The sequence below is a fragment of the Pisolithus orientalis genome, assembly GCF_024613125.1.
Source record: "Pisolithus orientalis strain OTSU chromosome Unknown F5J12scaffold_13, whole genome shotgun sequence".
Classification (NCBI taxonomy): Eukaryota; Fungi; Basidiomycota; class Agaricomycetes; order Boletales; family Pisolithaceae; genus Pisolithus; species Pisolithus orientalis.
In genome coordinates this window covers 83,698-95,915 of record NW_026260794.1, presented here as the reverse complement: position 1 = coordinate 95,915, position 12,218 = coordinate 83,698, and the positions used below count along the sequence as shown (strand labels likewise).

Sequence of the window (12,218 nt, the reverse complement as noted above, 5' to 3'; positions counted from 1 at the left end):
GAAAAAACAATGCAAGGTGAGATTGACTTGGGGAAGAAAATGGAGAAGCAGACAAGAGGTGGGCAATAATCAGAAGCCTGACACAAGGTCATTGATTTTGGAGGGGGGGGGGGGAGGGGGGGAGTGACTGAGAAATAATGGTGCACTTTCCTCATAAGGCATTATCTAGTCATACTTTATGTCCATGATTGAGGACCCTGAAACCAGTGGTCACTGTCCTGCTGTAGCATCTACTGAGTTCACAGTACACATTGCATATGTATCAATGACTATAATACACAGTACTTTTGGTGTAAGGATGTAAGAGTTGTTTTTAAGCATGGGAATGAGAGCAATTTGAAAGTGAAGAACAGTGCAAGCAGAGATTAGACAAGTTGAGCCTTCTTGCTGAGGATACCACTGACAGCAACATTCTCCTTCTGTTTCTGAGACTGCATACAGACCTTGGCAGAAGCTTTATCCTTTTCCAGGATGTTGGTAAATGCAGGATGAAATGGAACTTGTGCTTTCTTCTCCTCTGAAGGAGTCAGGACCATAAAGTCATAAACATTGCAGGGAAGGGGGAGTCTGTGCAGCTTTCCAGGATGAAAATATTCTGGGTGCTGATACTCAAGATGGGCCTCCATGTTGTAGCACCAAATCACTGGGTGGGGGTTGGTTTCTCAGCCTGGAGCTTCACACAACTTGCACACAATAGGCACATTGTGACATGGACATGATTCAGACCCTTTGTTGGCACTGGCATACTGAAATGACTCCTTCAAAGGGCACTTTGAATCCCATTGAGTCATTTGTGTGAGTAGCTTGACAGTGATCACACACTCTGGCTCTCCAGTGTGCCCACAGAACCCACATGGCAATGTTCCAGTGATCCAGTTACAACCTGGCTCAAGTACACCACAAGCAACATGAGGAATGTGACCTCCCATGTGTGAGCACAAGTCCTTTGTTGTCTGTTCACAGACTGGGCATTGTGTCCCTATTGCTTTACCCCTTGACACATTCAGCTGCTCAGTCCCACTGACACAAATAAGTATGCTTGTGCCTAGTGTTAGATATATTAGCATGTCTTTTGGAGCATACACAAATATGGACTTACCATTGCTGGCCTTGTAAGGGAAGCTTGGTGATTCTCCACTAAGAGAAGGGAAGTTCATTAAAGGCATGCCTAAGTCAATGATCCTCTTCCACATAGTACTGGTAGTGACCTTGAGGGCATTGTGTGTCAGTGCCTATGTGCTATCTCTGGAATCAATGTGCTTGCAGTTCTTGGGGAGGAGGTATGACAAAGCCTTGACCACAAGTGGGTTTTCCATCTCAACCAAATGACCTGAAACCAAAATAGAAGCAATGCATTTGGTTGTAGTAGCAGTTCCCAGACCCTTCAGTCACATGTAATCCAGAAAGTGGGTCATCCAACATGCACATTTGGTCCTGAAAGTGGGACTAACTGACATTGGCCTATAGACCCTGATGGTGGATAGGCCAACATGTTGGAGAGGGAGGTCAGCTGACCTCAGTGGGGGATGACCTCATGGCCTGGAAGCAGTGTTGGCTGATGTCACTGGGGGATGGACCCACACCCTGGAAGTGGTGTTGGCCAGCATCACTGGGTGATGGACACACACCCTGGAAGTGGCATTGGCTGACATCACTGGGTGATGGACCCACACCCTGGAAGTGGCATTGGCCACCCTCACTTGGGGATGGACTCACACCCTGGAAGTGGTATTGGCTGACCTTACTGGGCAATGGACAGACACCCTGGAAGTGGCATTGGCTGACCTCACTGGGCAATGGACACACACCCTGGAAGTGGCATCAGCCAATGTCACTGGGCAATGGACCCACACCCTGGAAGTGGTGTCAGCCAACCTCACTGGGGGATGGACCCACACCCTGGAGGGGGTGTTGGCTGACATCACTGGGGGATGAGCCCACACCCTGGAAGTAGTGTTGGACTCACACCCTATGTTACCAGAAGTATTGACTCTGATGTCACTTCCAGATGGACATACCCCCTGAGACCAGTGTTGGCCAACCTCACTGGGGGGTGGCCTTTTCCCCTGAATCCATGGCCATTCTTCACCTCCAGGTGATGTCAGTGATCTCACAGGGTTTAAAACTTGCAATGAGCATGGGTAGCCATATATAGGGATCCATTTGATTTACACCATCTATGGTTTATCTATAGACCAAGACCCAGAGCTCTCTTGGTTGGTTGATGAGCTCTAGTTGATTTCTTGCTTGCCTCTTCACCCTCCTTTGCCATCTTCTGATCAACATCCCCACTGCCTCCCCTTTTTCTTTTCCTCAAATCCTTTCTTGTATTCCAAGATTCCTTCATGCCACCCCCCTGGGTGGGACAGGAATCCCCTGCACTGACCCCAGTTGTTTCCTGTGCACCAAGCCCTATGCTTGAGCCACCAGAATTCTGCTGCAGTCTTGCAACTACCAGCCCTACTGCACCCATGACATCTTCCCCCTTGTGGATATCAAGACCCAAGCCTAGCAAAAAGCCCAGATTAGCAGCTTCAGGGTCATCTGATTCTATGTCCTGTGCTCTTTTACACTCCCTCCACAACATACCAAATCCCAGTACAATGGTAAGACCTTTCTGGGTGGATGCAAACTTTTCACTTTGCAATTGATACAGTGCCTTCCAGAAGGAATCCCCATTGCCATGCATCTCCTGGGCAAATACTGGGCACTCCAGGCCCAAGATGCCCAGACAGGCAAGTTGGCTGGTCCAGCATCAGGTTCCAGTACAAAATCTTTGTTAACCTGGTGTTTGAAGGAAGTTTATCACTTACTGTCTCTGGCAAGCCATCTACAAGCTCAACAAGTTCCTGGTACCTGGGCATGATGCAAAGGGACTTTAAATATTTCACCCTGTCCCCATTGGCATGACAAGCAGGGCTGGATTCATGAGGGGTATCTTCAGATGGGGCCCTCCCAGAGTCAAGGATATCCTGGGCCCCTGATGAAGTTGCTATAGGGGTCATACCAGCCCCACCAATTTCTTCCCCTAAATCTGAGGGCTTGGCCTCCACCCCAGCTTCACTGTCCTCCCCAGGGCTCATCCACACTCCAGAGACTCAAGATGGAGGTGGATAATGGCAGTAGAGTCACCAGCCACTTCAGAGGTGGTGGCATGCTCAAACCCCCCAATGACCACAAGAGGGTGTTTCAGGACTGGCTTTCCTGACAAGTAGAAGCCCTGTACTTGGAGTTAGAAGTGATTGGGGTGGCAATATGCACTTACAAAATAGGGCTGAGGACTTTCAAATCTTGTCATTTTCCAATGACAGGCAACACACCTGAAGTTCATCCAGAGTTTGAGTCAATGGAATTAATTCATAAAAGGGAGGTTAACACACCTGAAGGTCACAGGAAGCTGGGTGACCTCTTCAAGGCAATCCTCCAGTACCACAACACACTTGTTACACACTACCCTTCTGCAACCTGCCTGATCACAAGGCCACAATGTCCCTCCATCCCTGCACATCACACAGAACTGCATAGAATGTTAGAAAGATGGATGGAATATAACAAGAGACTTGCCAAGTTCCTCATCCTTCTCTTCTTGGCAACAGGGGCCTTCCTAGCATGGGCCTTGCTTGACTTGGCAGCTTGTTTTTCCCTAGCTTTCAGACCAGCAAGAGATACCCTGGGAGCTCTACCACCAGTGGTCTTCTTAGCTGTCTACTTGGTCTTCACCATCTTAGTCTAGTATGCCAACATTAGTGAGTGGCAGCAACATGTGACACATATGGGAACAGTAGCATATCTTATTATCTTTACAAGACACAAAAGGGGTAGGGGACAAGCAATAAGATAACAATAAATGCATTCAGTTTGTACATATATCATGGAGCAAGGATAGATATCTACATATTTATGGAAAAGACAAGCCAATGTGATCTGATTTATGCAACTACACAGAACACTGGGCACTGGATAAGCAGACCAGAGAGGGGGGATATGTGAGTATCATCTGGGCACCATGAAGTAGAAGTCCAACAACATACCTTATTGGATGAGACACAGCAAGGGAGATGCAGTGTGGCAGGAGGGAGATATGAATTGATAGCCTACCAGTGTTTTGTGAGTGGTGCAGGAACACTGGGAACTGGGACAACATACCTTTTTTTAGGATGAGACATGGCAAGGGGGTGTTTTGTGAGTGATACAGGGATGCTGTGAGCTGGGACAACATACCTTTTTTTTAAGATGAGACACAGCAAGGGGGTGTTTTGTGGACAGGGATGTTTTGTAAGTGGTAGAGGGTTGCTGCAAGCTGGGATGACATACCTTTTCTTAGGATGAGATATGGTGAGGGGGTGTTCTGTAAGTCATACAGGGATGCCAGGAACTGGGATGACATACCTTTTTTTTATTTTGTGAGTCATAGAGGGATGCTGCAAGCTAGGATGACATACCTTTTTTTAGGATGAGACATGGTGAGGGGGTGTTTTGTGGACAAGGCAAGGGGATGTTTTGTGAGTGGTAGAGGGATGCTGCAAGCTGGGATGACATACCTCTTTTTAGGATGAGACACAGCAAGGGGGTGTTCTGTAAGTCATACAGGGACACCAGGAACTGGGACAACATACCTTTTTTTATTTTGTGAGTCAGAGGGATGCTGCAGGCTGAGATGACATACCTTTTTTTAGGATGAGACACAGCAAGGGGGTGTTATGTGAGTGGTAGAGGGATGCTGTGAGCTGGGATGACATACCTTTTTTGTGCATGAGACATGGTGAGGGGGGGTGTTGTGTGAGTGGCACAGGGGTGCTGGGAACTGGGATGACAGACCTTTTTTGTCATGAGACATGGTGAGGGGGTGTTCAGTAAGTCATACAGGGATGCCAGGAACTGGGATGACATACCTTGTTTTAGGATGAGACATGGTGAGGGGGTATTTTGTGAGTGGTAGAGGGACACTGCAAGCTGGGACAACATACCTTTTTTTTGGATGAGACTCAGTGAGATGGGTTTTGTGAATGGTACAGAGACACTGAACAATGTGCAATAGAGACTGAAAACACTGGTAGCATCCTAGTGTGTGATGTGAGTGTTATAAAGATGCTGAGAAGTGCAATGACATACCTTTTTTGTTTTTTTCTGAAGGGAGATGCAGCATTGCAGGGAGGACATACCTATCTTGTGTTTAGACAGGGAGAGGCATGGGAGGTGCTGAGCAAGAGAGTGACAATGACAGCATACCAAAATTTTTCTGGAGATGCAGCAGGGCCAGATGCTGGGACAGCACAAAGGTGGTCTGTGAGGGAGACACTGCATGGCAGGAAGAGAGTAGCAAGAGACCATGTCAATCCAGATACATGGATGCACAGATCTCAATGTTGGGTGGGATTGATGATAATCTTGACACAACCTTGATTGTGACATGAATAATGTCATGGCTGTCACAATTATCACACATGTTTACCTGTACTTTGGATGCATCTCCCTCAGTCAGACATGTTGCAACCCTGAATTAGAATCAGGTTCAGGTTCAAGACTGGAACATTATGTATACTATTTACAGAGTGGTCAGTCAGTGCTGGGCGAATTTCCAGTCTCAATAAATGGTTACATGTAGTAAATGATCCAGTAGTTCTACTGCAATACATTTTCTGTGAAGTCCCAAGGGTACCCACCACTACTGCTCAGCCAATGGCATGAGTGGGTGCTGGCTTGGCTTGACACTGCAATTACAAGAATGTCAAATGGCAATTTAGTATTTAGAATATAGAAGCCAAATACAGTGACAGTGAAGTCACATGACCTTGCTATTTGCTATGTATAGCATGATGAGTGGTAGTATTGACTCAGAGGCATTCGCTGGCACTTGCAGCAACTGAACACATGCTGAGGCCAAGAATGTCCCATGCATAGAAGCTGAACCTTGACAGTGACCTCACTAGTTGAACTGGTGCCAAACAATGGCACATAAGACTCAAGTACATAAATCCCCCCCCACTCATTGCCATGTTTTTTCCCTTACTGTGTTTCTCTGTGATGTGACACTTCCCTCATGGCATTCTTCCTCTCTCTCTTTCCCCCTCTCTCTCCTCTTTCATGCTTTATGTTGTCTTCATCTTCATCTGTACCTCAGCCCCTTGTGATGGCTGTTGGTCAGGTAAGTGTTTCCTTTGATCACATTTTTTTCACACTACTTGATTACTGTTGTAGGGAATGCAAACCTTTTCCCTTTGAGGAGTTGTGCCTCTGTTGTGTCAAATGGAAGGTTTGAGGGTGGAGAGTGTAGGTGAGGGTCAAAGAGGATTTGGACTTAGGGGTTGTGGCCAGAAGAAGTTGGTGCCAAAAGATGGAGAGCTGACTAAGCATGTGGGTAGTTAAGGTGTGTGCCACATCACTTGGGGACTGTGGTACAGCATAGACAAGAATACTGTACTGGGGATCACTGTCTTCTCTGTGTCTTGCTTTGGAGAGCAAAAATCACTACTTCTGCTCCTTTTCATCAAGTTCTTCTTTACAGTCTAGAACATTTCCTCTTGGGCAAGTTCCCTCTTGTTCATCTAAATTACTTATCCTGTATCCAGACCAAAGCCCCTTCAGGGTCAACCCAATCCAAACAGAACCTACCTCTTCTGGAGTCAGAGTTCTTAGCCATCAGAAAACAGTTACTTACACTGTTGCCTTGCAGCATCCCTGTGCCTCCTTACTGAATATAGTCTGCAGCTACAGGATGTAGGGGGGGGCTACCCTCCACCTCATTTTGTGCTTGGCCAGCACAATTCTTGGTTGGGGGGTGATATGTTGGGCCTGGGGGAATAGTCTGTGCCTATTTTTTGTAGGCCACCTGATTTGGGATCTGGGGGCTAGTCTGTACCTACATTGTAGGTCAGCTAATAACATTTTATCTGGTCTGTACCCACTTATGTGGGTCAGCCTATGACATTTTTTCTATGTGTGGTATGTGGTTGTATATATTGGTAGTGGCTAATTTGTGAGAGGGTTCTTCACAGTGAGTATCCACCTTATGTAGAATCTATGTTGTACTGACATCAACCTTGTAGAGCTGTTTATCTTTGTCTCCTGCTGATGATGGCCCTCAGGTATGTGAAACTTGCAAAGTTGTGTTGATGCTAATTTGCTTTTAGGATCTTTGTTATTATCTCTTGTGCACTTTTTGGGAATTTGGTTGAATTGAGGGCATTTTTTATTGGCCCAACTGTACTTCTGGAGGAGGGCCCCCTCTGGAATGCAGGCAAGCCTTGGTTTCTTATGAAACCATTATGCCTTTGTAGTTGAAATTGTAACTGTAGTTGAATTTATGTATGGACTGGTGAAAGTCACTGTTTTGATTGTATTTGAATGCTGTGTGGGAATCTATGCCTCTTGTTTTGAATGAAGCATCTGCTAACCCTAACCCTAGCATAAGACTTAGTGTATTTTTTCATGCAAGTCTGCTTCTAACCCTAACCTTAGCAAAAGACTTGGTGTATGGTTTCATGTCAGTCTGCCTAGCTGGTGGATGGTGCTAGACTAGAACTGGTGTTCCATGGCTGATCTTGTTAAGCAAGGTGTCCCTTTCATACTCAAGACTTGCCAATGGCATTACCAGCAACCCAACATCTTTCCTTCAAATGCTGACTGGATGTGTTCCTAGCTGTTGGATGGTGCTAGATTAGTAATGGTGTTCCATGGTTTCCCTTGATGCTCAATAGATTGCTGACTGGATTGACTTGGAATTCAACTGGTGCTGAGTTTGATTGCACCCACTCCAGACCCCTGCTTACATGACTAGATGTTTCAAGAAACATAGTGTATCTAGTAGACTAAGTTTCTGGATTCTGGATCTTCCCCCAAGTCAAGCAAGGTCCCTAGTGGAGAATAACTTCCAACTTATGTACTGAGTGATTTTTAACTATTTTTCTTCCAACATCCCCCACATCATCATGGAGGATTCCCTGCATACAATGGTGGTTTTAATGCTGAAGGCTGCCTTTGGGACAGCCCCTGTGATCTCTTCCAGCTCTATTTTCTCAAATCACCAGCTCAGGAAGCCAAGGTAAGCCATAAGTATTGATGCTACACTTGCTATGTATGTAGTTAGATAATAGACTCTGAACCTTGGCTGAGTTAACCCAAGTCAGGGCAACATTACAAGGGGAATCTGGTCTAACTTCAGATGCTATTACATCTTTGGAAGTTAGGCTGGCATCCACAGTCATTACACATGCCATCCTCAATCCCTGTAGGTGATGTTCCACAACAATTGCAAGTGAGCCAAGTCTGACCCTTAATAGATGTGTTGGATTGGGATGCAGACAGGTTTTCTGAACCATTGGTGCATGCCAAGGACAGGACAATCCATTTTGAAAACCCAAAAATTGGGTGTATCAATGCTCCTGCCACAGTTCTGGATGTGCATGGCAGGGTGATAGTATGGTATCTGCCTGGTATCATCCCAGATGCAAGGATAGTGAGTGTTTTCATTCTCTGACAACCCTTTGCTACAGCTTTTATATCATAGGAACTTCTCAATTCCCTTCTCCTTTCCATAAAAGACAATCTTCAGACTGAGCCCAAGAACAAGCCAAAAGACAACAGCAAGCTTAACAAACAATATGGCCATAAGTATCAACCTGTTGACCAAGTCATGTATGGACATTGCAGGATTTCCATGTCTCCTGCCACATTCCAACAGGCTCATGAGGTTTGTCCAGGTGCTGTGATTTCCATGGTAGGGGCTGACAAATTTAAAGAGGTTGGTTGATACACTCTACCAAAGCACATCCCTCAAACAGAAAGCCAATAGGGAATGGCCGCTCAAGATTTCTTATGTGGAACACTTCTGGAGCAATGTGGCAAAGGTCTCATTGCCAGGTATGGCCAGGGCTGGTGGTTGAGCAATGTTGGCCAAGGCTGGCAGGGTGGAGAATGAGATATCCCTGGATTGGCCATCAGTCTATACCAACATTGATATTATTGTCAACCAGGAAACTCCCTCTCACCAGGACATCACATTGGCCCCAACTCTTCTGGATCTATTAGTGAGCCTGGGTTCTCACAATGCTAAATTCCTTATTCCAGATCTGGGGGGATGAACTGGCTTATTCCCCAGGCACCATGATTTTCCTATCAGGAAAAATCCTTCAACATTCTGTGCTGAAGTGGGAGAAGGGAGAAAGAATTGCATTGGTTTGTTATATGGAGGACAGAGTTCATGACTGACTCAAGGTCACAAGACCAGCATGGACTACCCAAAAGGAAATTCTTGGGTTGGCTGTCAGTACACTTAAAATGCATTTTAGTGGCAATGTTTGGGTACAAATATTTTAAATACATCTGATAACCTTGTTCTGGACTTGTGTGGTGTTGTTTTGGGGATGAAAATTTTTCAATACGGCTGAAAACCTTGCTTTGACTCTTCCTGTGCTCAATCATGCATCATAGGAGAACCAAAGTCCTTGGAAAAAGCTCTGCAGGAGGTTTGTATAAATTTGAAGTCACTAAAACTTGGAGAGGAAAGGACACCTACAAGGAGGTGGATGCCAGACACCTCCACCTCCCATCTCAGAGTCAACCTTCAACTCCAAGGACCCCCAGGACAATAGGCTCCCAAAATGTTGTCCCAGACTCCTTTGACATGCCTACCTTGGACTGGAATGATGAGGAAGATACCCCAAATACTAGGAGGGTTACCAAGGTGGGAAGTCTTGCCTGATACTGCACTTCCCCTAGAGTCAAAATGATTTCATCAGAGAATGGCTGCCTTGGAGAGCAGAATATCTCAAAGTCATTCTGGAGGGAGAACAGCTGGCTAAGATGCATGTCCTGCATTGGTGTGTATGCCTGGTGTGGTCCTTGTGCTGTGAAAGTGCATCAAAATCTTCCATTCCACAAGGTACAAAGATGGAATGCTACTCATTACCAGGCTACCTCCTTGATGGAACTTGGGTTCCTTTGGCACATTGGCCATGGGGGTCATCCTTGCCCTCAAATCAGACAGAATCAAGATCCAGACTCAGAGGAGTTGGGCTATACTTCTGGGGAAGGGCCTCCCAATTACAGGTCAATGGCAGTCATATCCTGTAGCCTCAATGTTAACCTCTGGTAGCAGGAGATCCTTCAGATCAAAAATGACCATAGTGCACACAGAAGGAATTTTCACTCATGAGATTTCTTGGTGCAGTTGCCCTGGGTCAGATCCAATGGACTGGCACCTTGATTTACTCAGGGAAATACTCTTTCCAGCCAGTATAACAAAGCCCAAAACTGCTTTCACCATTGATGTTCTTAATCACTTTCTCATTGATGCCCTGGAGTGCAAGACTTCAGCTATGATTTTCTATCAGAAGCTGAAGAGGTTCACCAACAATGCACTTCCTGACTGTATACCAGTTGAGTGACATGCACTATTTGCTCTTAGATGGTTCTATTAATGCATTCATTTCCAATTAGGACAGGTACTGAGAGCTGATGAGGATTTCCAGACTGTGGAGGGATTTGAAACATAGGAAATGGTTTGGCTTTGGTCATGATAAAGAACAAGATCCTGGACAAGGAGAACTTGCACTCTTTTGTCCTGCCTGCCCACAACCAGGTATTAATTTACTCCAGATTGGAAAACCTGATATGACAGGTTTGGAGTCATAATCTGTAGGGTTTTGATTTCTAACTCCCCCTCCCCCCTTAGTGATACCATAATGAGGCAATATGTCATGGATGGCAACTTCACTGCTCAGCATATGAAAATGAACAAGCCTGAGTTGGATGTGTCATTATCAGATGGAACTGGTTACATGGTTGCTGAAGAGCCCTACCAGGCCCATCTTGAGCAGTCTTTGGATAACAAGGAGGTGAGTTGTCACAAGGTCATGGAGTTTAAATGACCCACTGTACTGGTAGAGATCCACCTGCAGCAATCACAGGGCAATCAATGCTGCTAATATTAGCAAGCCCAATCTCCAGTCTACTGGAATTTGTGCCACAGCCTGTGCTCAGCATGGTTGCTTTGTTCCCCATTCTGTGGTGGATTGTCAGAAAGGGGAAAAGTGAGTGGACCTGATGGATGTACTGGAAGCCTTTGGAACTCATTTTGTGCCAGGTACATGCACACAGATCACTCCATCTGCTGTGCTCTTGATTATCATTCAGAAAGCATCACAAAGGCCCTTGTCATTTATGATGTTGGGTGCCAGTGGAGTATTAACTTCCAGAGTTGGGTAAAATCTAGCTGCTCTCTCCATCTCCCTCCCTCCCTGGAAATCATTCCTGCTGTGGGGAAGTTTCATCTTGCTGCCCACAAACTCTCTTGCTTTCCAAGATATAGCCTCAACTTTATCAAGGTTGCTGGTCACCTGGATGGTGAAATTTTGGAGACATTGTGGGCTCCATTCAATAAGATCTCTCCCACTGCAAGGTCTATGACTCAGGCCCACAGACAAGAAGTATATGATGACCATATGAGAGATTCTAACTGGAAAAAAGTTGTCAACATGGGTGAGAGGCCTTTTCTTCAAAGAGAAGTTATTTTACCCTGTACATCTCTGCTCCTGCACTGTTGAAAAAATACAAGACCTCACAAAAGTGCCTAGAAGAAATGAATCAGGCATATGAGCAGTTGACAGCTGTTCTAGACCCTGGCCAACTTGCTCAATGGGAGTTGGATGTTCTTGAGGCAGAAGCAAATCAAGGTGATTCCCTAGACATTTATTTGTTGAAAGGGGACAATGGTCAGTATGTTCCTAAGAAACCCTGGGCATGTCTGATGGCCTGTGGCCCCTACCATGGGTGAAGTGCAGTTAAAGCTTGTGAAAAATCCACCTGTGTCCCCAGGGAGCCATGGTTCTGTGGCTTGGCCTGTGGAAGGAATTAGCATAGAGGATGCACAGTATGGTCTGTGGTTCCCAGAAGCAATAGGTTGCTAACCAGACCTGCAGGGCCCAGCTAAGATCTGAGCTTAGACAGAGCCACATGTCTACCAGACAAGAAGTCAAAGTCTTGGAGAAAAGAAAAAGACTTTCTGCCAGGATTGACAAATTCCATGGCACCAGCCAGGCATTTCTCAAAGGTTTGGAGGTGGATGATGTCTTTATACCCCAGGATGATCCAGCATTCCTTGGGCAAGGTGAAGAAATTGATGACAATGGAGAGTACTGGGAAGATGATGAGGATTGGGAGGCTACAGAAGAAGGAGAGGAGCCACCTGCTGAGCTCATGAGTATATGGATGCCCTCATC

At 45.9% G+C, this 12,218-nt stretch overlaps 5 protein-coding genes across 5 annotated transcripts; 3 read left to right on the top strand and 2 right to left on the bottom strand.

The window, feature by feature from the left end:
• Window positions 1-677: 677 nt before the first annotated feature.
• Window positions 678-932, bottom strand: F5J12DRAFT_688138 (uncharacterized protein; the record flags this gene model as incomplete). Its single annotated transcript, XM_051740342.1, has 1 exon — window positions 678-932. A coding segment is annotated over one exon (255 nt), but the record flags the coding sequence as incomplete, so codon positions are not given.
• Window positions 933-2,188: 1,256 nt separating this feature from the next.
• F5J12DRAFT_782570 (uncharacterized protein) lies at window positions 2,189-4,912 on the bottom strand (the record flags this gene model as incomplete). Its single annotated transcript, XM_051742739.1, has 13 exons — window positions 2,189-2,692; window positions 2,814-3,097; window positions 3,133-3,220; window positions 3,266-3,320; window positions 3,381-3,500; window positions 4,032-4,094; window positions 4,147-4,207; window positions 4,315-4,348; window positions 4,390-4,421; window positions 4,542-4,616; window positions 4,667-4,720; window positions 4,742-4,818; window positions 4,893-4,912. The coding sequence occupies 13 exons, from the start codon at window positions 4,910-4,912 to the stop codon at window positions 2,189-2,191; spliced, it is 1,467 nt and encodes a 488-aa protein (XP_051600115.1).
• Window positions 4,913-7,928: 3,016 nt separating this feature from the next.
• Window positions 7,929-8,882, top strand: F5J12DRAFT_892405 (uncharacterized protein; the record flags this gene model as incomplete). The annotated part of the gene is made up of 5 exons (XM_051747575.1): window positions 7,929-8,041; window positions 8,127-8,227; window positions 8,280-8,455; window positions 8,507-8,689; window positions 8,739-8,882. The coding sequence occupies 5 exons, from the start codon at window positions 7,929-7,931 to the stop codon at window positions 8,880-8,882; spliced, it is 717 nt and encodes a 238-aa protein (XP_051600114.1).
• Window positions 8,883-9,799: 917 nt separating this feature from the next.
• On the top strand, window positions 9,800-9,973 carry F5J12DRAFT_686799 (uncharacterized protein; the record flags this gene model as incomplete). The annotated part of the gene is made up of 1 exon (XM_051740325.1): window positions 9,800-9,973. A coding segment is annotated over one exon (174 nt), but the record flags the coding sequence as incomplete, so codon positions are not given.
• Window positions 9,974-10,115: 142 nt separating this feature from the next.
• On the top strand, window positions 10,116-11,034 carry F5J12DRAFT_905459 (uncharacterized protein; the record flags this gene model as incomplete). The annotated part of the gene is made up of 5 exons (XM_051748660.1): window positions 10,116-10,376; window positions 10,438-10,442; window positions 10,470-10,625; window positions 10,673-10,835; window positions 10,885-11,034. The coding sequence occupies 5 exons, from the start codon at window positions 10,116-10,118 to the stop codon at window positions 11,032-11,034; spliced, it is 735 nt and encodes a 244-aa protein (XP_051600112.1).
• Window positions 11,035-12,218: the final 1,184 nt, after the last annotated feature.